Source organism: Dermacentor silvarum, chromosome 8, assembly GCF_013339745.2.
Source record: "Dermacentor silvarum isolate Dsil-2018 chromosome 8, BIME_Dsil_1.4, whole genome shotgun sequence".
NCBI classification, from domain to species: Eukaryota; Metazoa; Arthropoda; class Arachnida; order Ixodida; family Ixodidae; genus Dermacentor; species Dermacentor silvarum.
In genome coordinates, this window is record NC_051161.1 from 11,860,156 (window position 1) to 11,887,619 (window position 27,464).

The 27,464-nt window shown below is 45.4% G+C and overlaps 1 protein-coding gene across 1 annotated transcript in view; it reads right to left on the reverse strand.

The window, feature by feature from the left end:
• Positions 1-3,857: 3,857 nt before the first annotated feature.
• Positions 3,858-27,464, reverse strand: part of LOC119461946 (Down syndrome cell adhesion molecule-like protein 1) — a 50,724-nt gene continuing 27,117 nt past the window's right edge. Inside the window, exons 5-17 of the mRNA XM_037723309.2 lie at positions 25,086-25,233; positions 23,646-23,794; positions 20,737-20,859; positions 15,872-16,036; positions 14,408-14,478; positions 12,389-12,617; positions 11,474-11,572; positions 10,530-10,682; positions 10,412-10,435; positions 7,460-7,471; positions 7,049-7,201; positions 6,204-6,373; positions 3,858-5,052 (exon numbers count right to left, since the gene is read on the reverse strand). Of these exons, the coding sequence (XP_037579237.1) occupies positions 4,960-5,052; positions 6,204-6,373; positions 7,049-7,201; positions 7,460-7,471; positions 10,412-10,435; positions 10,530-10,682; positions 11,474-11,572; positions 12,389-12,617; positions 14,408-14,478; positions 15,872-16,036; positions 20,737-20,859; positions 23,646-23,794; positions 25,086-25,233 (1,589 nt within the window). The 3' untranslated portion in view covers positions 3,858-4,959. The remainder of the gene's footprint in view (positions 5,053-6,203; positions 6,374-7,048; positions 7,202-7,459; positions 7,472-10,411; positions 10,436-10,529; positions 10,683-11,473; positions 11,573-12,388; positions 12,618-14,407; positions 14,479-15,871; positions 16,037-20,736; positions 20,860-23,645; positions 23,795-25,085; positions 25,234-27,464) is intronic.

The following is a 27,464-nucleotide window of genomic DNA, read 5'->3' on the forward strand; positions in this document are numbered from 1 at the left end:
GTTCAACTTTTCAAGAAAGAATAAGAATGCAAGAAAAATTGCGTAAGATAGCAACCTGCTCTACGAAAGACGGAGAAGCAGTGTGCAAAAGAGAAACAGCCCAATCCATGTTTTGCTGGCAGCGTTGTCGTTTGAGAAATGTACGATGCCCGGCGCTATGCGTTTCTTTTGAAGAAGTGCAGAAAGTTAAATAGAAGTGGGAGAAGAGTCCACGATCGGAACTTGGAAATTCCAGAAAAAAAGATTTCAGAAGCGAACCGGTATGGAATCTTGAATAAAAAAAGTGATAAGAAATATAAAGCTAGGAGTTCAAAACTTGAGATTGGCAAGATTCTCGGCGCCCCATCTATGGGCCACGCTTGAAGGAAACCGCACCGCACTTGCGGTCCTTCCCTTGCGATTGGGTGGGCGTCCATGTGAACGTTTGCTTGGATCTTCAAGTGCGCCGCGAAGTAAGAACGCTGCTGCGAAGTTTCCTCTACATTTGCTTCTCTATATTATTACCTTTTCTTTTTGCGCATGGAACTCGAGAAAAGGAAACGGCGAACTAAGAAGCAGCACTTTAAGGCTGTTCAGATGTTGTCGCAGCAGCGGCCCTTCCTTTGATTCCAGTATGCTACCTTCTTCCTTCATCCTTTCCGTTTCCTCTGCGGGTGTTTTATATGCGAAAAAGAAAAAAAAAATAACAAGGCAGGAACAGAATCAATGAGCGGTATGCGTTTCGCTAGTTCTCTTGGCTTTCAGCTGGAGAGATTGTGTCGTTTTGTCTGCTTATTCTTCGTTATATCCGCCCTGTCAGCGTCCGCCCTTATCGGTTGCAAGTCAGACGTTTCTTCTTCAAAGTTGGGCGGGGAGGGCGTCAGCCTTTGTCGAGAAAAGAAGCCCTTCGTTGTGGTGCGAAGGATGGATGCGATGTCATTATTCAGACAAGCGCCCGCAAATGACCCCATTTGCTTGTTTCTGCTGCTTCAGTCAGCAGCACCGCAGTGGTGCCACCATACACTCTGTAAGATTCTGTGAGGCTAAAGTCGGGAGTTCTTTCTTGTGCAGATGGCCTGAACTCGCAAAGTATTTGTCTTCTTTAGGAGTTGATTTCCCAACGGCTTCTCAGCGTATACGCCGTCTGTGTGCGGCAATGATTTCGAGCGGTGCTTGCTTGGTAAGTGTTGTGCGCAGTTGCTGACGAAAGCTTTGACCTATTTTTTTTATTTGAGCGCATTTTGTAACGTGGCCGAAATTTAGATGGCAATGAGGAAGAAGTATCAACGTCAGGAAATGTGGGTAGATACATTTTTATGATGTTCGATGCCACTCCGCGTGTGACAAAATTTACTTACGTACAGTGCGAGTCAGCGGATACGTTTGCAGAGCAGCCGCATACTTTATTTTACACTTTATTTCTTGGTTTGTTTGTAAAATGAATGATATCTACTGTTTCAAGGCTGATGCATTGAGTTACAATGGATGAAACACAAATGACTAGTGATGGGCGTTGATTGAAATAGTTAACGGGATTACCGGACAAGCATTATTGAATTAGTCAATAAGGGGATGTTGGTTGCGTGCATGCTCAAAAATGACTCAACTGAATATTTTAAATTTGAAGGTTGCTCTTAGTGTTAGGACATCTACTCTGTCACGTGTATGAGATGCACACTGTAGTTGTCTTTTACTGTTTTATTTTAGAGCACTCGAGGCCTGCTGCTTTAGTGGTGTCTTTTCTACAGAACTGTTCGGGAAAGTCACAATAAATGCGCACTCTGTTCCCCTGTGATAAAAGGTGACTGACGTGAGCATGGAAGCTACTCCAGCATAAGCGTCTTAGAAGTTTAAGATGGGATGCTTCATTTGTTGGTCTCACATGGCTTCAGCCAATTAGTGTGGTAAAATGTATGACGTGCGAATATTCAATAATCGATCAGGAAGTGAGAAAGTTGGTGACAAATCACCAAGACAAACGATAGGACATCACAACGTTTGAGCGTTACAACATTCCGACTTGCATCAGTTCACCCGCGTGTAAACATTTGCGTATTGCAATGTTACATTTTTACGCCACTTTGTGTTTGTAACTCTCTATCGATGTCACTCACTCTCTATCACTCTCTGTCTTCGATACTCTCTATCGTGGAACCACACCGCCTTTATTACTAGGATCGGCCGTTTCACGTGACGGCTGATAGGAAGGAAAAGTGACGGAGAATAGTAACGAAATCCGCCACTGGTTTGTTTGTATGCCCACCATTGTCGTCAGTACAGATGCAACCTCGCCTGTAAACTCAACTTTTTCGCCGTTTATATTTTACAAGTAGTTCGGTTACAAGACCCACAAAGTGGGTTTATCACTGTTTATCACTGCATTCTTTTTGAAATATTGAAATAAGCTGAAAATCAAGTTGCTGTTACTTGAAACTTGAAACTTACTCCTTTCGTATTTGTAAGGCTTTGCATGGGCTTGGCCGGACATGTTCGTAATTCAAAGTAAGATTAACGCAGAGTAAAGTTGTGGAATAGTGAATTCTTAAAGCCTCCATCAGAGCTACACTCCACTATATACAGTTATTGCAATAATGATTCGCGCAGTTTGGCTGCCGAAAACGAGTGTATTCGACGCGTGTAATGTCGGCCAGATCATGTTGCTAACGTTTAGTGACGAAACCATTCCTCACAATATTTCTTGTTCTGTGTACCAGAAGAAAGCTGAGCTAGACAGGCGCATTTTATATGCAACGAAGGGTCGGGCTTGCCTACGCCCCGTGCTTCCTTTAGCTGAAAATAGGCATGTTGTTGTTTTTCTTTCAACTCGTGGCCCTCTGGGGGATTGGCCTAGACTGGGGTGGATTAGACTAATGACTTCATAAATTAAACGACACTTGCAAATTTGCGAAAAAGTACAAATGCAATGTTGCACATGCAAGAAAGTGAATTACCTATACTTCTCTATTGAAAGGCACTGAAAAAACAAAAACAAAGAAAACAATTAATAACGGAAACGGATTTAACAGGGCAATCGCTTGGAATACGGAGGCGTAAGGGTAGAGGCGATGACTATGATGCGATCGAGCGCTTCAGTCTCTCTTTGTCTTTTTCGCGCTAAAATAATGAGGATTATTTTCTTTTTTTGTTTCGTTTCAAAAGGAAAACAAGCGAAATCCTGTGGAAGATTGTTCTGCTAACAAAAAAAAGTCAGCTAAATTCAAAAGGTTGATGAATGACTGGTGGGCTACTTTGTTTCGAATAACGTGGTTAACAGCACCTAACAGGAAGCCTGTGAAGAAGAAAACTACAGACAGTGCGCTTTCATTTTAATTTTGTTTTTCGTTATATTTTTATTTTGTTTCGCATTATATTCTAAAATTTTCCCCAGAACTTCAGATTCACTAAGCCTTTTATGTGATTCTGTCAACAACTGCACTAAACTGGTGGGTCTACAAAGTACAAAACAGAAAATGTGCTCCCAACAGGTGAGAAACATTGTCGTCAGCAAAATCAGAAAACTTCCAAGCTGCTTCCAATCCTCGCTGCATGCTGTCTATATAATGGTATAGTGGCTTGCTCTATAACGTGAATGTGTTAGACTGCCTCTAGGTAAGATGGGAAGTTAGACAAACCTGCTGTTCAACAAACTTCAAGTGTTATCAGGACGGCTATAGTGTCAAGAATAGCCAGATCAACGTCAGATGTGTCGGATTTGATGTCCTGCAATGACACACGAGCCGTTAGATGGCAGAGTTAACAACCGTCATTTCTAGCTTCAGTGAACAGTAAACTTTTCAGTGTGTCATGTAAGAGACCCTGCCACAAACCTTCCGCGCTTTGAAGCTAGGAACAATCAATACTGTCAACGGGAGGGAGGGAGGTATTATGGAGGGGGAACAATACGCTAGTAACGGGTTTCGTTAAAATCTCTTTCTTCAAACAACTACAATAGGCTGCTATTAGGTTCATTGAATATTCAGAAATCACAACAAAAATGGCCCTTCTCACTTCCCTATGAACTGCAGGCATATATTTTTTCGTGGTTTAATAACGAAAATGCAAGCTGATATGTTCGCAACGTTGAAGTGCGTCGCGTCATACAAGAGCCGCTCTCTTGTTACGGATATTTCTAATAAGCGTACAAAAACACGTAGGACACGCACCACAAAACACAGCTTCTTGCATAGACCACTTAAAAAAGGCAGCTACTTTTCCTTTTGGGCCTTTGAAAGCAAGCTGTACACATAACTCACGATTGAACAACGTCAACGGGCTATCGATATGTATCGACACAGAACACCCACCAATTAGTAAAGGGTAACGTACGCGACTTCACAGTTTGCCATATCAACATTTAACACTCTTCCATGCAAAACAAACAATCCGTTCATTTTATGTTTGTGGGCTTTCTTAGACTTACTCCTATCACGACGAGCATGTGTCATCTTCATAGCGTGCACAACTCTTGAGAATGAACTTTGTTGCCTGCTATTCCACTCTTGGTGTTCCAAGGTGTGATGTTAGGCTTAGGGTGATCAGCATAAATATTGGTGCGTCTGTCGTGCCAATGTAAATTGACAAGAATTGTAGAAATAATGCTATTCGCCGTTATCACCAACCGAAACGCACTAAGTCTTGACAAATGCAGCATGCAAATTGGCCAGAATGCTTGCGCACTCTCGCCCATTGCCGGTGCGCTCCGTTGCTGCTCAAATTTGATAAATGGGGATCTCTAGTATGTGGCGAGAACGATCACAACCTAAGTATTTGGCCGTGCTTCGCGACGCAAAATATTTGGAAGATACACTTGAACATGTTAAAAAAACTACATCGACAACGCCTCCAGAATATGGTAAAAAAAAAAAAAAAAACGTCTGCCGGCTCCTGTCTGTAGCTCTCACTTGTGCAGGTGCTAGCGGCGCGTTATAAAGCGGAAGACGGGTGAGGTGTAAGAAAATCGCAGCATCGCGCTAAGTGGCGTCACTGATTTTTGTCCGAAGAGGAAGACGCGTCTAGAGCGAGGTGGGAGTTAGAGCCATGTCCTTTGAGTCGTGGGTAGTTGCCGTCGTATATCTGCGGGGGAGAAAGAAAGGCGGGGTGAGCGATAAGAACCGAGCCCGGGGCATCACGGTTTCAGCGTTGCTGGCCATCACTGAATACAAATGAACGAAGCGCAAAGAAAAACAGTTGTACACGCGTTAGACGAATGTATGTACAGGCAAAAACGGCTAGCATTCGTTCTAAAGAGAAAAAGTTATTCCTATAGACACTTTCATTCCGAAGATAGCACTTGTGTGCTTTAAACCCTAGAGGACGTCTTAAAAAATAAAAGAATGCGTTACTTCGCGTGTATTGTGATTATTATTATTTTTTATCATTATTATTATTACTGTTACTATTATTAATCACGTTATCGTAACCATCAGCTTATTTTTGTGACCACTGCAGTACGAAGGCCTCTCCCAGCGATCTCCAATTACACCTGTCTTTCGCTAGCTGATTTCATCTTCTGCGCCTGAAAATTTGCTAATTTCATCCGCCCACATAATTTTCTGCCCTCCTCTACTGCACTTCCTTTTCTTTGGCACCCATTATGTAACTCTAATGGTCCACCGGCTATCTGCCATGTAATAATTAATCCTGTAATAACATGTAATAATTAATCAGGTGAACATATGTAAAAACGTTAGAAAGAGAAAGGAAAGTGGGCTAGCAATTGTCTCCTAAAAGGCAAACCATGCCTACCTGCTTGAAGAGAGGAGATAAAAAAGAGACAGACAAGCAGATGAAGGGAGAAAGAACAGAGAGAGGAAGAAACTACGCATCACACATTCCCACGCAGAGCACCAGCGTCACAGACGAGAGTCTAGTATTGTGGTTGTCCAGAATTCCAGTGCAGCTTTGTGAGCCTCATATTGAGTTTATGCGCAACCCTTCAGAAACAATATATCATTAAGCGCAGTCTTTGCAAGAACATATCCAAACAGAAGAAACAGGACTCACACATTTTGCTAATATAGTATATAGTATGCATGGTTATTAAAAAAATCAGCACCAGCTGGGGAAATGAAACAGGGGATAGTCGCTCATAGCGGCGGAGATAGTTCCCTGCAGCCTTTTTAATGATGCATAGTTCCGTGCAGCCTTTATATTTATGCAGGAGCAAGTAACATCCAGATCAGCTCAGGCGGTACACATGTGGTTGAGCTGACACAAAGACTTACAGAAACGGTTTGGTTTGCGGCTGCCAGCGCGGCCTGCGCGTCCCACGGCGTGTCGTACACGGTCGACTCAGCCACGCTACGCCGTGCGTACGATGCCCTCGAGCCGCGCACGCCTTGCCAGTGGTCGCTTTCCCGGCTCTGCACGCAACTCTCGTACTTGACATGGCTCCCTGGTCGCGCAGAGGATCGAACCGTGCGGAACTGGATCACACTTACTGACAGACACACAAGACGTGCACTTCTGAAAGGACGACACCGAAGCAAGGAGTGATCGCGACTATGTGGGAAATTTAGTATGCAAGCAACTACAGATATTATGATGGGCTTCAGGCGGACTCAAGCTGCACCTTTGTAGCTTTTAGTCTGTGGTCATTTCCCTAATTTGTTGCATACGGGAAAAATAAGGACAATTTTAAATTTTTATATATTCACTGTGGTAATTGCAATTACATACGCAATTGTACGCAGTTTCTGTGCAACTGCACAGCATTGTGCAAAGTGTAGCAGTTAATCAGGGTTGAGACAGAAAAAGGGCTAGCGGCGAATTGAGAAATACAGTAACCCAGAGTGGTTTATGAATACGAACTTTGCGTCTGAGCTGTTGTTCAGGTATAAATACTGTTAGAGGAAAATATTCATGATTTTTTCGAATCGCATTCTCTATCACCCTTTCATTTGGCTGTTGGGCAAAAGTTTACTTTATCTAATACTCACGTGCTCTACTCTTCTGATGTAGTTTGTGGAACTGCGTTAAACAGTGTCAGATATTTAACGTATCTGATTCGTTTCTGAGACTTCTTGCCTAAGGTGACACAGCACTAAGCAAGGGGTGCGTGTGCACTTACCATGACCCCCAAGCATTCTCCTGTAGTAGGCGAGTGCGGCGACGACCGATATGACGATGATGCCGAAAGACACGGCCACGGGGACCAGCACTTGGGCGCGCAGGTAGAAAGGCACTTCCGCCGCTTCCACCGTCTCCTCCTCGTCCCAGGAACCTGCGAAAGCTCGGATTGCTGTAGTAAGTCCAGGCACATCTAGGTGGCAGTGAGATACGGATGGAGCACATACAAGATTATTGAATCACGTGACTTTCTCGTTAGTTTGTTTTGTCAATACGTGAGGTCCGCATCGCTTGCTTTATAGCGCTCCCTTTTCACTCTCCTGGCGTCTTTTCAGACACAAGTAAGGTTAAACAGCTCACACTGTGCTTTACTTCATTTCGTTCACTTATGTTTCGAGGACTACAGACCGACGTATAGTGTTAGCTTGAAGCTGCAATCGCAGAAAAAAAAATGCGATCGTCCACACCTGTTCATATAAGCAGAGAGGGAGAGAGTAATTTATTTGCAGAAAGGCAGAGACGTCGGCTTGAGCTGTCGCTTGCTCTAGTCTGCTATTCTGCACTTCATAAGCCGGGCTATCTTAATTCAACTTGGAATGATGGGACATTATGCAAGGCATTTGAGAAATTACGAAGAAAAGTAAACGTGTACAGTTTTCTTGCCTCAATCCAATTGTTCTCCCCTATTTTCCCCTGCTCTCATCCGTACTAACCCTTCGCAGATCTCAATTAAAATGCGGGCACTAGACTTCTTACAGGAAGGCTAAGTTCACTCCTGCCGAGGTGGCCGACAGGTTTAGGAGGCGCGCATGCGTAAGTTTTCGAAAATATACCTGAAAGAAGAATTAACGTCAAAGAGGGCTTTGCAGCACACTGTAATTTGCCCCTTTGCTTGTGTAAATACTTCGTTATGTCTCGTGCTTTTTCATCTTCTTTTTTTCTGTATCGTCCCAGTGCGCACTGGGCCATCACAAGATAAGCCACCGTTAAAACAAACTCAAGCTTATTAGAACGCCTGAGAGAAGTACGTTGGTGGGGTTGCTCAGCAAAATAAAAGGAATAAATAAAAAGAAGAACAAAGACGTAGGAGTGTTATTTCATGATTGGGCAAAATCGCGAGTTGCATATGTTCTTCAGCGGACCTGACTGAGTCAGTGTGCAATGGTCAAAACGAAAGTATACCAATGGAAAAGCACAGTGACAGCGAAGCGGGCGAGTAGCCTGTTGCAGCTACTCATTAAAACATTATATAGTATTTATCACTCCCACACATTATTGGAGGCCGTGTATTTGGAGCAAGACAACAGTGCCTGTTGGTGTAAGGACACACGCGCATGTGCATACTTGAATAAGAACTTGCCGCCAATGCATGCGTGTACAACAAACACGCGCACGAGTCTTCGCTGACTCTAATATAGGGAAAGCTGCGCGTACCGAAAGTCGGCCACGATTGACTAAAGGTAGCCATTAGCATGATGTAATGAGCATGATCTTTGTTATATTATGTGCATGGAGCAATTCGTACGGTTCATGTAGTATTGAAAACGTATATGGTTAGAGAACGTCATTTTATACCTTCTGTGCAAGGCTTGCTAATAACGGAGCGACGCACGCTCTAGCAGCTAATTCACAGTACATCGATCGCATTTCGTTTCGCACCGACTATACGTACACATAGTGCAGTCCTACCGCTACACTAAAATACACCTTTGGACTTGATAATGAGCAGTGGGATGTTCCATTGAATACAGCAGAGAAACTACAGACACCACGAAACCCGCCTTGTTTGCATACGCACCTATACCACGTCTGCGCCATTCAGCTTCCTGCCTTCTTGCTTTCAAATGATGACCGCGCCATGAATGAATGGCGCGCCAACAACGTGGACCAACAACATCGGGCGGTAGCACGTTTTCCAAAAAAAGGAGGAAAGCTCCATCAACCTGGCCGCAGACACCCGCGTGAATGCGCCTATGCGCGAACGGAGTGGATGCCGGCTCAAAGGTATCGCGCAGATGGGACGCACGCATCTCCGTATTAAAGCACCCGGGGGGCAATTCCATTGAAATCTGGCCCTATGTTACGCAGTCGGCTTCATATTTTACGCACTCGCGTGAAAAGCCACGCGAGATAGTAGTGAGAGAAAGGAAGAGGGAAAGAAAAAAGCGCAGTAAAATACCACGTCGTCAAAAGTGGGCGTCTGCAAAAACGCCCGGCAGGCGAAGAAGCAAACATGAAAGCAAACAAAAAGCGGTCGACAAAAACACGCAGCCAGCACGTCAATATTGTTCGAGCCTAGCGACCGGCAAGGAACACCTGCAGCTGCTACCGGAGGAAGTAAACGTGTCGGAAGGTATGGGAAAGAAAGTAAATATAAATGTGGTCATGAGAGAGAAAAAAACGGAGCGATGCCCTGAGAAAGGGCTGGGGGAATAGGAAGTTTAGTTTCGGAGAGACTGCTTCTCCAAACGCGATGCGCGAGAGGAATACGTCGTCATAGCAACGCAGTATTCAGCAGCGATATCTGAACCTGAGGCCGGGGCCAGGTTTGCTATGGTGGGCGCTCTCCTTTCGGGCTGCGTATCGACGGAGTACCGAGGGTAAGCGCGAGAAGCCCGAAAACAAAGGACGGGAGGAGTGAAAGAGAGGAAGAGAAGATAGATGAGCACGAGTGGCGCCAGATTAGCGTGCTAGTCGATGTTTATACTGGCCTCGTTATACAGGCTTCTCTAGCGGGGCGTCATACCCTGGCGGCCACAGATTGGGTCCTGCAAGGGTTCGGTAGCATTGAACTTTGTTGCATTTCATTGTTTGTTGGCTGATGGCAACGGATGCTGCGTTGACTTGACGCGTTCAGTCCATAGGGCACAAACGACACACAGCGGCCACCTTCCGTGAAAAACGTATTCGTCACCGTTGTTATCATCGTCTCGTTGATTCACGTTTCCTCGGTCCACACGCTACAAGTGGTTGAGTCCCCAGCGGCTTTCATTCCGCTTCTTTTTCTTTTTTTCAATGCTGACTCCGTTTACGTGCTGACGGCGCGCTGACATTTTAGACATCAGAAACAAGCTCTCCCTTTCTTACAGGTATCACCGATCGACGTTCAACATAAAGCTGTCGTCGGCTAATTCGGGTGCATCGCACAAAGAGAGCAGTTCACTCTTCGTGTTACTAATCGGTCCGTGTCTTGGCTGTAATATCTTTCGCCATCGTGATTATCGGTCTCTGCACGGAAACAGGGAACTCGCAAGCTGTTTTATGATTTCAATCTGTGGTCAAGCCAATACCATCTCTATCTTCACAGCTGTGCAGAGTTTAATCAGAGTATGATTTTTGGCCGCAGCAGCATATACTTGCTGACTGGGCGTAACAAATTTGGGGCCGACTTTCAAGAAGGTGACATTCACCTGGACACAATTCACATCAGGGCCAACAGCGGATGTCTTACCGCTCCTGAGCGTGGTGAACGACGCCGGCGCGGAGAGCTGTCCCCTTCCCTCGAGGTTGTAGGCGGCCAGGCGGACCTCGTAGTGCGTGTCCCTCTGCAGGCCACGCAGCAGCATCTTGCGCGCGTGCGGCGGGAAGTACACCGATCGCCAGCTTCCTTCGGAGTTCTTGTACATCACCAGGTACTCTGCAGTGGCAATCGAGGCAGCGGTTACACGTTTTGGACAGCACGACGGGAGTTGCCACTGTATTTATCTATTTGTTTATTTATTCGCAAGCAAACTATTTTTTTTCTTTTTGCATAAAAGTGGAATGAAGTAGCTGGAAGCGTACTTCTGCCAAAGTCTCCGGGTAGACCACATTTAACCTTACCTACCTAGCAATCATAAATGAGTCAATGACCTATCTATCTTTCTCACTGTATGAGCCCCTGCCACTGCCCGTTTCTTTTTCATCATTTAGGCTGCTGTACACATCGTTGCCTCATAGCATGTTCCATCTGAATTCGCCGTAGCCAGATTGGGGAACAGAATGAAGCACAGTCGCCTTCTCTAGGTTAATCAGTGAACCTTTTTTTACTTAAGTTGCAAATTGAACGCATCACTCTTTCTCACTCACGAATAAACTTGCATTAGAATGTAATTCTTTTGAAATTATGATATTGGATGTAAACACGTAAGGCAGAAATTGTAGTCTTCGGAGTGAAAGTGGTTGGAGTATTGAAGGTAAGTAAAAGCACAGTCTGAGTGAACTGTAAATTATTTATGTGATATCCCGGGGTTGAAGCAGAGAATTCACAGTACACGTTCAGTTTATATACGCTATGCTAAGGAGAGCAATCAATATTGTAAGTCGTTTAAAATTACCCAATAGGGTTTGTCTTTCTTTCTTATTTCTTTTTATCTGAACAGACGCGTAAACCCTAAGCGCTATATACAGAATGCTACGCGCGGTGTGCCTTTCCACCAATACTCACGCGTCACCCCCTCAGTCGGCTTCTGCTTCGAAGTGACTGTCAGCAGCACCGAACAGCAGGTCACGTCACTGGTGAAGAAACTCGGAGGTCCCGGCATCCCTGTCGCAAGAGATAGAGAAAACAGATACAAGGGAACTCGGCCAGTGCCGGCACGCCCGCAGACGATGCTCAATTATGAAAGCACGAAGCCAGATTCCCCGAGTCCAGCTGCGCCAATCATTGCATAGTGATGTAGGCGCTGCAATGTGCCTCGCCATAGAAGCATGCAGCGATGCGGTATAGCCGGGGCCTGCTGACTGACGCCTCGATGTCACGAAGCTGCTCGCACGTGTGCCGTCCGTATACTAGTGCGCTGTCCAATCGTGATTCGGGGCAACAGAACAATAGCCCTTGCTCCTGTCGACCAGGAATTACTTTTAGAAACAAGGACCTTCACGAATGGAGCGTCTAATCAGATTACGCAAACTGTTGAGACGTTTTTACACTGTTGTGATTAGTGCAGGTGCAAATGACATTGTAAGCAAGGTCCCGGGCGCGGCAGACTCGTTGGAGCGTGCTTTGCGGTGCCCAATACAATAGCCAATGCATAATGAGAGACAAACGGATGCGTTCCTTCGGTGTTTTTCGTGTTTCCTACGCCAAGTCATATCGTGCGACTGTACCAACTCGCCCAGCTGTCGAATATACACCACCCAATAATGAACTGTTTACAACACGTAAATGACTCTGCGTTTTCCGTCAGCCAGTGCCGCAGCCGTAGCTTACGTAACGCTGCACCGCTTCGTCGGGAGTGGCTGTGGAGCGAAGGAAAGGGAAGTGCGGGGGAAGCAAGGAACGCGGTGGGGTCGTCAGGTCAAGTGGGAAGGATTAGGTCCCGCATTTGAGCAGCGGGGTTGCGGGGAAGTGCGGGCTTACCGGCCGTGAACGGGTGCACTGTGATCTGATGCGACGATGGGCTTTGTCCGGCTCTGTTGAACGCCTGCACGATTATGGAGTAAGCCGTGCTGGGCTTCAAGTCCTTGAGCACCGCCGATTCGGCACCGCCCGTGACGGTCTGGTAACTGTACGGCAGGTTCGAATCGTAGGCTTTGTAGCCCACGTAGTAGCCCTGGATCTTGCCGTTACAGTGCTCGGCAGGCGGTCCCTGTTGTAAATATAATGATGGAGGGACGCACAAGTTGAAACGGGATAGGGTTTGTAACCGGCACGTCGTTTCGTATAACGGGCTGACGAGATGGCAGCACTAATTACGCCCACGGTGATTGCGGATTTCCTCGGGTGCAATTATTCCGGGCTCCTAATGTCATTAGTCTTCTGCCTGTCTTCATACATCTTTAAAGGATCCGAGTGCTGTTTCTGCTAGAGGTTTTTATTTTTTATGCCTTAGCTAGTTACTTCGCCAAACTAAGAACAACTCATTTCTTACGTGGCGACACAGAAAAGAAAAAGACGCATAAGCGTCCATTAAACGCTGAAGAAGACAGATGTTCTTAATGGAGCCGAATTTCTTTGCGTTGAAAAGACGTGCCATATTATTGTTTTAGCGAGCTGACATCTTTATTTAATCTCCACGGGGCCTAATTCCAACGCCGCTTAAGCTTAATTTAATGAAGTGTGCCGTGCCAACGGAGCTGAGGAATTGAAGCATACTCGCAAAATAACTGGTGAATCCAGGAATCGGACTCTGCCGTTCCCTAATGTATTCAATAAGCCTGACAAAGTCCTCGAAGACATGTACGAAATGAGGGTTCTCCGGAAACAAAGTCGTTTGTGCGCAGAAATACCAAAGACAAATTCTAAATCGAACACTTTTTCATATCCTTTTTGGCATTCCAGGCTTCTCCACGCGGTTCCTTTACGAGAAAAGGCTGGCCAATCGTGAGTCCACCACGATGACTCCGATGTAGGCGGAATGCAAAAACGTTCTTGTTTTTGAGTCAGAAGAATAAGGGGACCCGAGAAGCTAAAATTTTGTCAGTTACAGGCATATGAAGAAAACGGTCACTGAAGCCAGAGAAAGCATAGGGGAGATTAATTGGTACGTTTATAGAAATGCAGTAAGGGTAAGGAAAAGAAAAATTAAAGTAAACGAAATGTCAACTTGCCGCAGGTGGGATCCGAACCCACACCTTCCACATTACGCGTGCGCTGCTTTACCAAATAAGCTACCTAAGCGCCAATCCTCCCTTACACTTTTAAAAAATTAAGTGTATTTAAGGAGAGGTCCGTGCCTATATGCGGCGCCAGCTATTCCTCTTCTCTGACACAGTGGTTGTGCTGATAATGTTCATAACAATTCTTCGATATTTGTCTATCTGAAGAAAATAAGATCTGGGAAAGTTAGCCAGCGCCGCTCACTGCCATGGCGGCCGACCTGGAACATCTCTTTAACTGCAGGCGTCACGTACCACGTGACATTATACCGGGCTCTTTTACTCGACGGTGTCTTTCATAGCCAAATTATTTCTTTGGGACGTTAGACCCCATCGATTATTGGCAGCTAATGATGATCAATTATTTGACAGAAAAGTGTCTCATGGTACCCACACCTTATCCTGATCTCCGAACCAGTGTGTTAATGTTGATCACCGAACGGCGCTTCGTTACCGTGCAACGAGCTATGGCTATGATTATGGGTAGCATTGCATTGTTGTTTAGTATAAGGTCGCGCCTTAAACAAGGCTGCAGAAGAAAAACTAACACATTGCGGTGGGAATCATTCCTCTCATTAGCGTGAATTGGTTTCGGTTTTCTAGCATACCACATGGGAGGCTGAGGGGTGGGACACGAGAAAAAAAATGATCCACTAGATTATCTGCCTAAAGTCGACATATGAATTCGAAGAATAAACGCAGTGAAACGTGCATTTGGCAATACACAGAGAAAACAATGCAGTTGAACAAAGAATACACAGCAAAGTTACTGTGCACCGACCTTCCACATAACCATGACTTCCTTTTCTCCGATTGGCGTCGAATGCACGTCCGTCGGTGGTGCTGATGGAGCTGCGTTTGAAACGTAAGAAACAAGCTAGGAATTTTCATATACAACGTCACGTGACTTGAAGCAAGGCTCAGAGGCAATTGTTTTTGGATCGCAGCCACGTGCATCACTGGCGCAGAAAGAAACGCGGGCATTGTGGAAGTTTCAGAAATCGGCAGTAGTGACCGTCTATGCCCTGGTGGCTTAAGCCTGTGATGACATCAGCATGTGTGTTTAACACACAGGCTTTTGCGAATGCGACGAGACTATAATACATCTCCTCAATCACTACGCTTTTGTCGATTAAAGGCAGACCTTGCTTGCTACATTAGGGCGATCGGATGACAGTGCATTCATAGAAGAAAATGTATACAGTATACTGGGACAATCGACTTGACCGTCATCCACGAAGAAAGCCACTGAAGTACTGCCGTGCTTTGTAAATACGACTGTGCTTTGCAATCGCCTTTAGTTGCGCGGTGAACGCTGTTGTGTGCGTGCGCGCACGCATCCCTTCCCGCTTTCTTTTTTACTTGTCTTGCCACTTCCTGCCCCCTCAATGTAGGCTAGCAAATCAGATGCAATCTGGCTAACCTCCCTGCCTTTCTTTTCTCTCTTTCAGTCTGTGTGCGTAATAGTCACGGTTCCCCTACCGTGTTTTCTCCAATTATTTATTTCCTCGGCGTATGGTAGTAAAAAGTACTTGTGTCACGTTGACCTTCTCGCCTGCCAGTAATTTTCGCTCTCTCTTCTTATTCCGCGTCTAGGAAGCGGTGGAAGCTTGCGGACCTCAATTGCACGCTTTATTAGAGTTTTTATGCTTTAATAGTTTAGGTTACGTTGATATATTTCTTATATTATCTTCTCGTTCGCACCCGTTGTTCACACTTCGGTGACATCGCTGGTGAAGTCAGGCGAACAGCATAACGTGTCAGCAAGTCCCAATGTTGTCTTTATATATCTTATACATTGATGCAATGTCAATGCGCATATAATATCAATGGACAACGGGTGCATCTCTAGGCGATTTCTCCCGGCATTCCTGTCATGCCATGTCATGCACAGAAAATTTCTCACCATTGGCTCGGAATACGTCGTACAAAATAAATCACTAACTTTCTTTCCCCTTGCCAAAATAAAGAACGCGGACATGTACCACACGCACACACGTACAAACACACACGAGCACAGCGCATGCGAAGCAACAAGAAGAACCTTCGTGCCACACTGCGGTGATGACAATCTTTCCCACGTTCCATGCGTAACTGCCGAACGTAAGTGGAATCACGAAACAAGCGTACAACGAGTGGCCGCTTTTTTTTTTTCTGAGACTGGAAGTTTCGCCTTCCCCGCAGCTGCCACTGAGGCGAGCCCTCGAAGCACGACCAAAGCGAGAAACGGTTGTGGGGCTCGCACCTTCCTCGCTGGTGACGAAGTGCATGGCCACCGAGGGCCCGCTGAGCCCGACGTCGTTCTGCGACACGATGTGTCCCGAGTACTCGGAGCCCGGCTGTAGGTCCTGGAGGTACGCGGACGTCTCCGTGCCGGGAACCGTGGCGCTGGACAGCTTCCGGCCGCGGCCTGTCAACGCCGTGAGACGGGAAATTGATTCGTTTACCGTCGCTGGCGCACCAGCGCACGCTGTTCCTGCTACTGCTTTTGTGGACACAGCACGGTCAGCGAATGCATGCCCGCCGTGCTAGAACCGTGCAGCATTGTAAAGCTTCTGGCTGTTGTTAGTCCATCAGGGGCTGCATCCAGGAGCTTATCGCAGATTGAGAATTAATTCGTGATCGGCCGAAAACTGACTGTTCGCTACCGTCACTGGCCAGGGCGCTTACCCCTGCCAATCAGGTGCAGATTTCACGTGGAAGCAACTTTGTGAGCTTAGTCCCTGTTTGGCTGGCGACGGTATAGCTACAGCAACAGTGTATGGTTTTGTTGTGGAATAAGCATACAGAGCGTTCGGGAGAACAGAAAGCTTCGCCAGGGAAAAGGTGAATGGTACGGGAGGGGGAAAAAAGTTTCGTGTTCGTGTGACAGGGTCTTGTGGATGATTGATCTTACGCCTCCGGACGAAGGGAGAAATGAATAAATACTGAGGGAGTGGACAGCATGAGGAAAAGGAAAGAAAGGATGGCTAGGCCGCACAAAGGTTAAACGTGCGCGGAATACGGCTGGGGCTCTCGCAGCGAAGACGAGGTTTGTGGGCGGCAAGACAAAGGCGGGACAAGGAACGGCACGCGAGAGAAGGAAGGCGGGGCGAAGAAGTGGCCGTCAGGTCCACTCGATTGGATTTGTCCGTTGGTTTACTTTTCCTAAGGAAACGGCCCAGACGTTGCGGGGATCGCCACGTAGAAAGCAAGAAAAAAAATATAAAAAGGGGGAGCACGGTGCTATTACCAATATGATTCGCTGTCCTGCTCACGGTGCCAGTACTCACTTAAGATGCGTGTATGTAAGGTGAGGCGATTTCTCCCATTTCTACAGATACGTTACGTTGCATTCTGTATCTAAAGGTTGCGTAATGCTTCTCTGTGCTATAAAAGTTTCGCTTTTATCTTATGTTCAGTAAGTGAATTGTTCTTGCTGCATGCGGCGATTACCCGGCAGTGGAACTAGTAAACCCCGATGAAAATGAAGGAAAGTGCTGGTAGAAGAGGCACAAATTAAAGAACGAATGCGCAACGGCGTTGTTTTTAATCCAATATGTACTACCAACCGACCCAATTGCCCACACTGCTTCAATGTAGCGCCCAACAGTGTTGATGCTACGTTATGAAAGTGGACTGTATGCTGAACTGTAACGCAGGCGTGCATATTCCTTTTAATGCAATATATTTGTTCTCGAGCGCAGTGTGTGTAGCTAGCAGATCTGCTGTTTTCTTTTTTAATCCGAATACGAAAGAAAGGAAAACACATTGGGGAAGTGACAGCGCTAGGACGGATTGAGAAACATTTGACGGATCTGTCAATTTTACTAAAGGACCTGCTGATGCTTGCGTTATTTAATAACAATGCGACGTGTGGGGTAAACAAAACGTTGATATGTGGATATCTCAGCTAACACTTCTAGCTTGAAGGTGGAAATGAACGCGTGAATAAGGTATGACCTGGAATTAAGTGTAAAGGTAGTCGTGAATATCGTAACGGAGAAATCAAATCAACTTTTATTCAACATCTAAGATCTTGTCCAAGAGCGCATACAAAAGTACAAATTACAATGGTTTTATGGAGTACTCGCCTCCGATCGCATACAGGACGACGCCTGGCGTGGAGATGTACAATAAGTACTCCCTTTACATAACTAAGAAAATTTTTAACCACCCGAAAAGACAAGAAAAAAGACAATAAAAAATAACTGCGACAAGATGGGGTAAGGTAAAATTGGGTACATTTTGCACAACATAGAAGCAAATACGAATACGTGGGGTTATTCCTCTTTCTTTTTTTATAATAGCGCAACACTGCACCATCAGCTGCAAGAAATTTACAAATAAGTGACAAAGGAACGGGCCTGAAAGTGCGAATATGGAGGCCAATTCCTCCTTTTTCTCTTAGCTCCTCCACGCATTTTCATTTTTCTCTATAACAATTACTGAGCTACCAGTTGATAGGTAGACGCGCGCGAAGCAATTCCTTTAGTTTTTCGATATGCTGGTTTCGAGCAAGTGCATAACGCGAAGAAGATTTTATTTGTCTCGGTTGGATGAGGGAATTAGAAACTGCGTTTTTACAGGCTGTGCATATAGTATATGACTAACAGAGGTGTAATTACCGCTGGGCGAGAGACGTTTTAGCGTGCATCGTGCGGTTTGCCTTCGCAACGCTGATTCTTGGGCCAATAAGACTGGGAAACTGTGGATGCACGTGACACCAGACAAAAGTAGAACGCTGTAGAGGTTGTGTTTCGTGTTCACGTCCCGCAAGTCTTTGTCTGATGTTGTCAAGCAGCGTTGCAACCTGAAGATGAACAGTACGCCTTATTCAGCAAACAAGAAATTCAGTGCGGATTCAGCGGTAATATTAGAGAAATGTGCTAACACGTCGCACCTCACTGAGGTCCCGGATCTGTGATTTAAAAACAGCATGCACCACTTTGCAAAGTGTTGTCAGGAACTGACACACGTCCTGCCTCTTCGAGGAGGGAAGTGAAACTGATAATGTTGCAGTATATATATATATATATATATATATATATATATATATATATATATATACCACGTGACCGGCTTCCCGCACTTTGCACGCATACACTTTTGTACACTTTGGCACATTTAATGATAACGCATTCCATCGTATTATTCCTTCATCCCTCCTCATACTCTTCTGCTTACCTGTGTTCAGCCTTCCCCATTACCCCGGAGTGGAGCGGCAAGCAAGGGCAAAGCTCCTCCGTCAGACCTCACCGCTTTTTTTCCCCATTAAACTTCCTTTTCCATCCCACTCGTTCCTTGGCTGCGTTCTCTCAGAATATAAGAATCCTCGGAGAATGCAATGATTCGTACTCTAAGCATACCAACATGCCAAGCATGTTAGGCAGCAAGCTAGCGCGAAATGCGTTGTCGCCTTATACGTCCAGGAGCTCGCCATGCCCAGCAACACCCGCAAAAAGACCAGCACGCCGGCCAGAGAGAGGTAAAGAAAAGAATCGATGGTGATTGCCTGTGCGCGTTTTTTTTAGAAGCCCCATCATGACATCCCTCTCGTGTAATGACGCCAGCGATTCAACGACGATTTCGAAGGCCGTTAGGAGCCCCCGAAAATGTGTGTCTTCCTCCGTCTGACATCGGAAAAGCAATGTATGCCGGGGGGGTGAGAGGCCATGACATCTGGTCACGCTCTCTGTACCTCTTCAGAACCGTACAGCGTTTTTGACGTCGGGCCATGCGGACTTTACCACGATGCCGGAGCCTTATAAGCTATTTTCACGTTAAAATGGTAGCCGTCATCTTCTACGACTCTCGCTGTCGAAATTCCCAGGACTTTTCATTCGCTCTTTGCCATGGGCCAGCCGCCTTCGCTAACAATGTGTGCAGCCTCAAGACTGGCTCGAATTTGCACTTTCGAAAAATTATAACCTAAGAACTTTTCCTTTTCATTTTCTTCTGCGTTCTTTTGAGAATGTGGGCCCAAGAGTAGTATTCTGTAAAGACATTTTTTTTTTTTGGGGGGGGGGGGGGGGTGGGGAGGTACAATTTATTTCTTACGAACCGTCCCGCCGAGTCACGTATCCTCGCGGGAACAGGTACGCGCTTTGTGGTGAGCCAATCACAGAGCGCAAAAAGAATAGCAGGCGGAATTAAAAAATTTTTTTTTCGGTCCTTCGTCATTATCTGGCATAACGTCAAGTCTTTGTTACCATCGCTCGCTGTAACGGGTGGTAATCAATTCACAGAATCGAATAAAATATAATCCTTTGATTCTTTTTCTTCCCAGTACGTTCGCCAGCCTGCCACAAACCCCTCCTGCGTGCGAGAAGCTCCGAGAGCTCGGCTATTGATTGTCGTTAGGAGACAGACCGAGGCAGTAAATAGACCTATTATACCGAAAGTACATCATGCTCTTGCAGGCATTGTTTTTATTTGCGCAAAGCATATGGACCTGTCATGGCAATAATGATATTATGAAAACAGGCCCACCGACCGTCTAGTGTAAGGTGTAAGGACAAGTTTGTCACCAAGTCATAGTTTATTTTCCCTACACAAGCAACATGAGGACAATAATGAAACGGGCCAACAGGTGCGCTTTCTAGGTCTGGACGACGACACGTTTATAATGGGAAGTGTCATCACATTACCTTCAAAAATCGTTGCAGTGTTCATGAATCTTTCTGAAGGTCGTGTGATTGGTCTTGCTACATAACCTCCGCCATTTTTCTCAAATAAAGCTTTCCAAAAGTCAGCGCGCGCTTTGCTTGCTTCTTTGTGCTCAGTGTGTTATCCGCTCTGTAGAAGCGAACCGGTCCATTCAGAGTTTAAAGAATTTTTGTTATCTGTCGACAACCCACAGAAATTGTCTGTAAGCAAGCCGTAGAATCGCCTGCCCACGTATGCTTGCGGAACTTCTTCATTGCTGCGAACGTGTTAGTGCCACCGCGTGTTACCATTGCTTAATTATTCCGCAATTCATTGTTCGGGGATAAGGCGTGAGAAGAATACAGATAAACGTCGATCTGCTTTCCACTGAATGATAAAGTACACTTTTGTTAAGGCGGTTGCCACGAGCTGTACCTTCCACACCGCTGCTCGGTTTTAGGGGGAACAGGGCGGAGTGCTCACCGTTTTCCCTCCAGTAGCGGAGGAGGAAGTGAGTGACCTCGGCGAATGGCTTCTTCCAGGAGACCCGCGCCGACCTCTTGCCGATGTCGTCCACTTTGACCCCGATGGGAGGCGATGGGAGCTCTGTTTTCGAGGGAGAACGCCTTATTTTATTATCCCCGGAAGGAAATGCGGGTGACGTTAGTTACCATGCCACTTAGGCCTCCTCTTTCTGTGGCTTATATTTTCGAAGGAGGAGGACTATAGGAAGAGGACATTTTGAGGGGGGCGCATTCAGGAAGCACTTACGGATTGTCAGGGATTGTAGCCTTCTAGAAGGACGCACGTAACACGGATACTTTCTTAGTTGCCTTTCGAAACGGTTCCAAGAAAACTATGGTGTTACTCAGTAGTAAGACTTATTCTCGACTTCTTTTTTTTATTTCTATATTGTGGGAGGGCTGTCTTCCTTGGTCGCTGCTTTATTTGTAAATAAATTTATTCATTATGGCACTGACGAACTTCGCTATTTACTTAGTGGTGCTCTAAAGTTTGATGAAGTAACTTGTGCGGATTCCAAGCAGCTCTGCATAGTACTCAGTATCATTTCGTCCTCTATCGCTCAATCCCAGTCAACCGCTTCCAATATTTCCAGGTATACGCACCCGCAAAAAAAAAACAAGAAAAAAAAAAAAACAACACGCGCTATTTCTTCTCCATCGTCATTGCTTTTCTAACGCAGCTACAATGGCCCAACGTATTTTAAGCAAGGTGCCCGTTTCTACTGCAACATATAATATATCTAATACTAAAGTGTGGGCTATTGTCTTCGTAATGGTACGTCACACTTACACAGGGAGCTCTTCTGAGATTGTGCTAAGTTTTCCTTTAATGCCCTAGACTCTTATGGCTTCACATACCTGTGTTATATCTAAACCAGGGAAATAAACTCAGTAAGACTTGCTTCTTGTAATCTGTCGACGGTACCTAAGAAGGTACAGTGAATGATATATGTATATACAGAGTATTTTTTAGGCAATATATTTTAAAGGCTATGAGTGTAGCGAATGTTGGGTTTAAGTTTGAATGATGGCATGTTGCTGCAAATACTGATGCGGCTCTTTGAGGCAGATGCTGATCAGGGAAAACGTGCTATCAGTATCTGCCGTGAAAGGCCGCGATGTTCAATTTTAAACTTTGCCACGCATTTCGTCACGGGTAGTTTTTGTCTTATATTATTACGGGGCAGCCTTTTTTGTGCTCCCGGAGCTTTCGATTTTCATATTACCTGGATTGAGCGCTGAAATTGGATTATGCATAGCTATAATCAGATGCGATTTTCAATTAAAAAAAGGGGGTGCATTCAAATGTGACTGGCTCCAAATTTGCCATATGAACAACTGCCCTCAAGGCTCTAGTAAAATTTTAATATACAAATTCATGTTAATTAGTCCTCTGAAGTTCACGTTATTAGTCGCAAAGTATGTCTGCCTCGCCTAGGAACTCCTCTGCAAAAACACTGCGTTCGCTACGCTTATATCCTGTTTATAAAAAATATCTGTAGTTCAAAAAGCATGCCACTCTGTATATAAACGTTAAATGCGCACCAGCTTATATAAGTACTACATGTTGACCTGAAAATGCCATTGCGCGTCACCTGTATTGTGCGTAATCAAAGAATAAATAATGAGATAAGACATTTACATACAATGCCCCCTTATATGTATATCTAATGCACACAGACCTCTTAAAAAAAGCGCACGATATTCAGCGGTTTCCTTGAAATTTTAAAAATATTTCGCCTATCCTCATTCGTGGTTCATTGCGTATGTGCTCATTCCTGGCCAATCTTCCAGAATGTGTCATTGTTACACAAGGGATATATTAAATATACTTACATATATGTACTCTGGCATAAGGGGAATATTACATGTGTGACGCTCTTCTCTCTGCATACAGCTCTCCATGTCATATTTCGCCCGACAAGCGCAAGCATTGCTGACGTCTCAAAAATGTGCATCCACCTGAACTGTTGCTTGCATTTCCACATAGCTTGTGAACAGTATAGTGCATCAACAAAATAACTGCATGACAATGAAGTTATGACCTGGGTGGTGCATAAACATTGCCTGAGATTACACGGTTGCATAAAATGAAAATGAAGACGTTGTATATAGCGTTTAATTAACCGCTCTACTGAATATGGAAGATCAATTCAGTGAAACCCCGCACGATGGAATAAACCACTTCAGGAAAGCTTCGCTCCACATATATTCAAACATGCGCTTGAAATCTGCATTTATATTTTTAATGCTGTCTAATTTACGCTGGTGGCTCCATCATCTTCGAGACTAGCACTTACTCCGCGCCTGAAGGCAACTCCTGTTAATTTTATGTCGCGAAACGAAGATGCTTACGAGGAAGAGCGCTAGTAATGTTGGGGAGTCATATTCACCCCAGAATAAATGGTTCTGCAAGCAACGGAGGGAGAAGGGCTATCATATTCTACCGCATGCAATACTTTAGCGCTACGGTGTTTTTCGGCCAGCGTTTCTTTAAATCCTTGCTTTCTGAGACGGCAGAGATTAACAGCAGCGTCCCGGAGTGATAGCGGGACATTAATAATTAGGAGACGTTCGCCTAACGCATCGCCATCAAAGATTAACGCGAAGACTCCTCACGCTAGTTCCGGCAAGCTCTCAAGGGATCGCATAACGTTAAGGCACGAAATTGCGCGCATGCGAGCCGCTGCGCCGACGACGCAAGTCGTTACGACCGAAGGCCAGGGTTATAACAATTTGCTGGAGTTGGGGTGCGCGAGCACCATGAGACAGAAACACGGCACGCATGGAAAAAGGAGCGCGTAATGAGAACGCGCTGCGTTAAGGAATGGGGTGGGGGTGATGGTGGCGTGTAATGGCCCTACTTACCGAGCACGAAAAGCGATCGCATGGCCGTGGCTGTGCCGAACCTGTTCGTGACGTGACACGCAAATTCTCCGGTGTCGGCTAGCGTGCTCTTGTGGATGAGCAGGTCAGAAGCGATGCCTCCCGGGAAAGAACGGTCAATGACGTCATACCTATGGGAGCAGGACACGTTGTTGGTTCACAGTGCTCTGTTTTTTCCCTTGGTGCTATAATAACGTTTTCAATACAGAACGATAGAGTTCGGCTTCATTTTTATGCATGCTACCACTCGCATAAGAAATGCCGAAATCACTTTATAATTTCCGAAACGTATACTTTCGCCGTGATGATTAGACCCGACTACATCTCGTTTCAAACACACGCGAAGATTGTACAAGACCGTAGAGTTAGTAATGTTATTGATTTTGCGCAGGTACTCATTTTCTTTGTACCACAGTGTGCTTTGAAGGCCTTTGTTTCATGACAAGCATCATTTGTACGCAGCACATCTGGAGCTTGGTACTAACATTTTTTTAGGGGCGAAGCTCCTTATAGCGGCACCCGTTCCGTCCCCGTCGTAGTAGTAGTAGTAGTGTGTAACCAGTCTGAGAAAAATGAGAAAAAAATTCCGAAGTTGTGTCCGTAGCGCGGAATCGAACCAGGGACCCCTCGCTTCCGAGCGCGCGGCGTTAGCCCACTACTGACATGGACAAACGCACCACGATGGCTATAAGTACCCAACATTAACGAAAGGCCGCGTTTCTAGCGCGTTTCTAACGCGTTTGTGCTAGCGCGTTACGGCCCGTGTAAGAAGCTGGTGTAAGACGCTGTGGCCTCGTCACCTTACCTTCAACGCGTTTCGAACGCGCTGCCCAAAGCGGTGGCAAGTCAAGTTCAAGTCGAGGAGCGTTTATGAATACGGGGGGTATACTCTCTCAGCAGTCATGTGATGGAGTCGGCAAACGCGGTGCACGTTCCGGCATGTGTAAATGGCTGCGTAAGACGCTGTGGCCGCTCCCCCTTACTAGAGAGTACTGCACGTTTCTACCGCGTTTGTGCTAGCGTCCCCTTAAGCGGGAGATCCGATGATTCCCTCCGGAGCTTCGCCCACTCATCATCATTCACCTCGTGGATCTGCTGTCATTTTTTTCTTTCCTTCTTGTGCAAGCGCTAAGTTGTTTTTTTAAGGTCTGTTAACTTACAAAGTGACACCTCTATGCCATTCTCAACATGTGAGCAGATATTTTGAGTACCTCAGGTAGCCGAGGAGATGTTTAAAATTCGAATCAAGCACTCACGTTCTTGGCCAAGAACACTCGGTTATTACTGTTCGTACGGACTTTTTCAGCACACTTTCGGGCAAGCAAAGGAGGACGGTTTGTGACTAAGTATTGCGCCAATGTATGCCTTACAGTAAGGTTAAATAGGCAGCCCGCACAAAGGAAAAAGCGGCGCCCAACTCACCGTTCTCTGAGAGACCTCTCGATAGATTTGTCGTCTTTGACCCAGGCTATTTGTAGTGGCTCTTCTCCGGATGCTCCGCAGTGCAGCGTCACGATGTTGCCCAGGCGCACTTTGATGATCTCGTGCAGCTTCCGTATTAACGGTGGCACTGCATTCCATAAATATTTCTTCAGGCAAACGTATATGACATTTTATACTTCGTGTGAAAAAACAAGGCCAAATAAGTACAGAGCTCACATACGTGAAGAGCAACACGCGATCATATAGGCGACAGTACCGAACACCTCTCGGCACGCTCTGTCCACGGGGGCCACAACCCACGGACAGCCCTAGTTGCAGCTTTTATCCCTCCTCTGCCCCTTGGGTACCCTGGAGAACTTGCGCTGCTCGCTTATAACATAAGGCGCCCTCCTGAGGCCTCCGTATGCCAGTTATGATGTTATGCCATCTTAAAATGTTATGAAGTGCCTTATACATTTTTAATTAATACGCAATAGTTCACGCTATGCTTGCGGTGTATTATTTTTTACTGAACGTTGATTGTGAATTAGTTCATAATCTGAATCCTGCACCCTCATGTGAACTTGCACCAATATTTGCAGCTTGTTTGGTGGAATGTACAATTATTCTTTAGCGTGCAGTGTCTGTAATAATGTGATTTATTCTTCTGTATGTGCAAAGTTCAAGGATCATTTCCTTGCTCTTCGTGTAGTGATAGTTCTGGTAACCTGCTCTGTGACTGAACGTTCGCGAGTTGACTATACATCGGGTTCGGACTATGCACGTAGTACAACGGGTTATGTATGTGTTGTTTTATATTTTATTCTTCTGATATTTTTTCCGCAGTTATTTTCTTCCATAGTGTTAACTGAGCTCAAAATATGTGTTTAAGCTTACCACTCATGTTGCTACGTGGACGGCTCCTTATATAGACAAAAGTTAAAGGCATTTACGTTTATCCCGCATTTGTGTAGCGTCATGGATGCCAATCAGGTGTTAACTGAACTCTGCTTCGCGGCAGCTTTATCTTTATGATTATTATTGTCTTTTTGTTTTACTGTAGAGCAGAGACAAATAGAGTAGCCGAGGTACTTTCTACCTCAATGTCTTCATAGCAACCTACTTATGACAGAACACTTTCTAGGTAATATGTGGTGACCTAAGACGAATGTCTTGCTCTTTTCAGCGCGCGCTCTTATCTTCACTCATAGAGCCATGTTGCGCCAGCTCTAGCGAAAAAAAAAAGAAAAATAAATACAACACAAAAAAATCTACTATTTGGAGAGCAATATGACGCACCATAGAAAGAAGCGTAACAGGCCACAATTAATCTGTGCGAACGAAGTTTCGCCCGTCGGAAGCATCTCAGATTTTGCGAACGATTAGCAGGCATTAAGAATCCGAGCATGAACTGCACTGTTTCACTTGTCGCAGTCATATTTTGGTTGTGACCGTTGTGAAAATGGGGTGAAATTAAACCTAGTGCAGATGCCGACCGTATTCTTCTCGATCGAGTCTTATTTCTACGTGTTAAATATAACTGTCATGTGTTCAAGTTGTTTTCTGTAGTATAACTAAAGTCGCTGCTTGAAAGTGCTTTTTCATATACGTGTGTACGTGCATGAACTTATACGTGCATGTATATGTATATGAACTTATACGTGCATGAACCTAGCTTCATTTTTGGTAAACGCTGCGGTTCCATATCCTTAATGACAGTACCGCTGTAGCCATGGTATGCGAGCAATGTAAACAAAAAAAAAAAGCGCACTCATTCTGAAGTGACAGAAACGAGCTCAAATCTGCCATATTAAACTGCAATTACTAGATGTTACTAGAAAATGACTTAATTGTTGTGGGAATAGTGAATGTAAAACAGCGTTATCATCCCCTCCCACCCTATCCTTTTGTAACTCTATATGTCGCTGAAAAGCACGCCGTAATATTTATTGTCAATACAGGGCTGCGGTTTTGAAGCATTGCTTTTTATGATGCTATTCCTTTTCCTGCTTAGTTAGTGGTCCGAGCGATGCACCGCCCGCGTTATCAGCGGGATGATGATAACGGTGGATGACAGGGGATGATAAGAGTTACATATAGAATCGAGTGGAAAGCATTGCTAGAAACTCGCGGCCCAAATTAGGAGGAAGGCGTCGCTTTCTGTACGGCCACAGGGTGCACACACGGCTCAAAGCTTTTTTTCTTTTCTTTTTTTTTAGTACCAACTCTTTGCTATTGGACAGCCGCCTTCAGTAATCATGTTCGCTGTTACTGTTCTGTTGGGAATAGTTCTTACGAACTACACTGGTGTTAGAACTGCTTCACGAATACGAACCCAGAACCAGGATTTGCTAAAAAAGTACTTACGCTACAACTGTT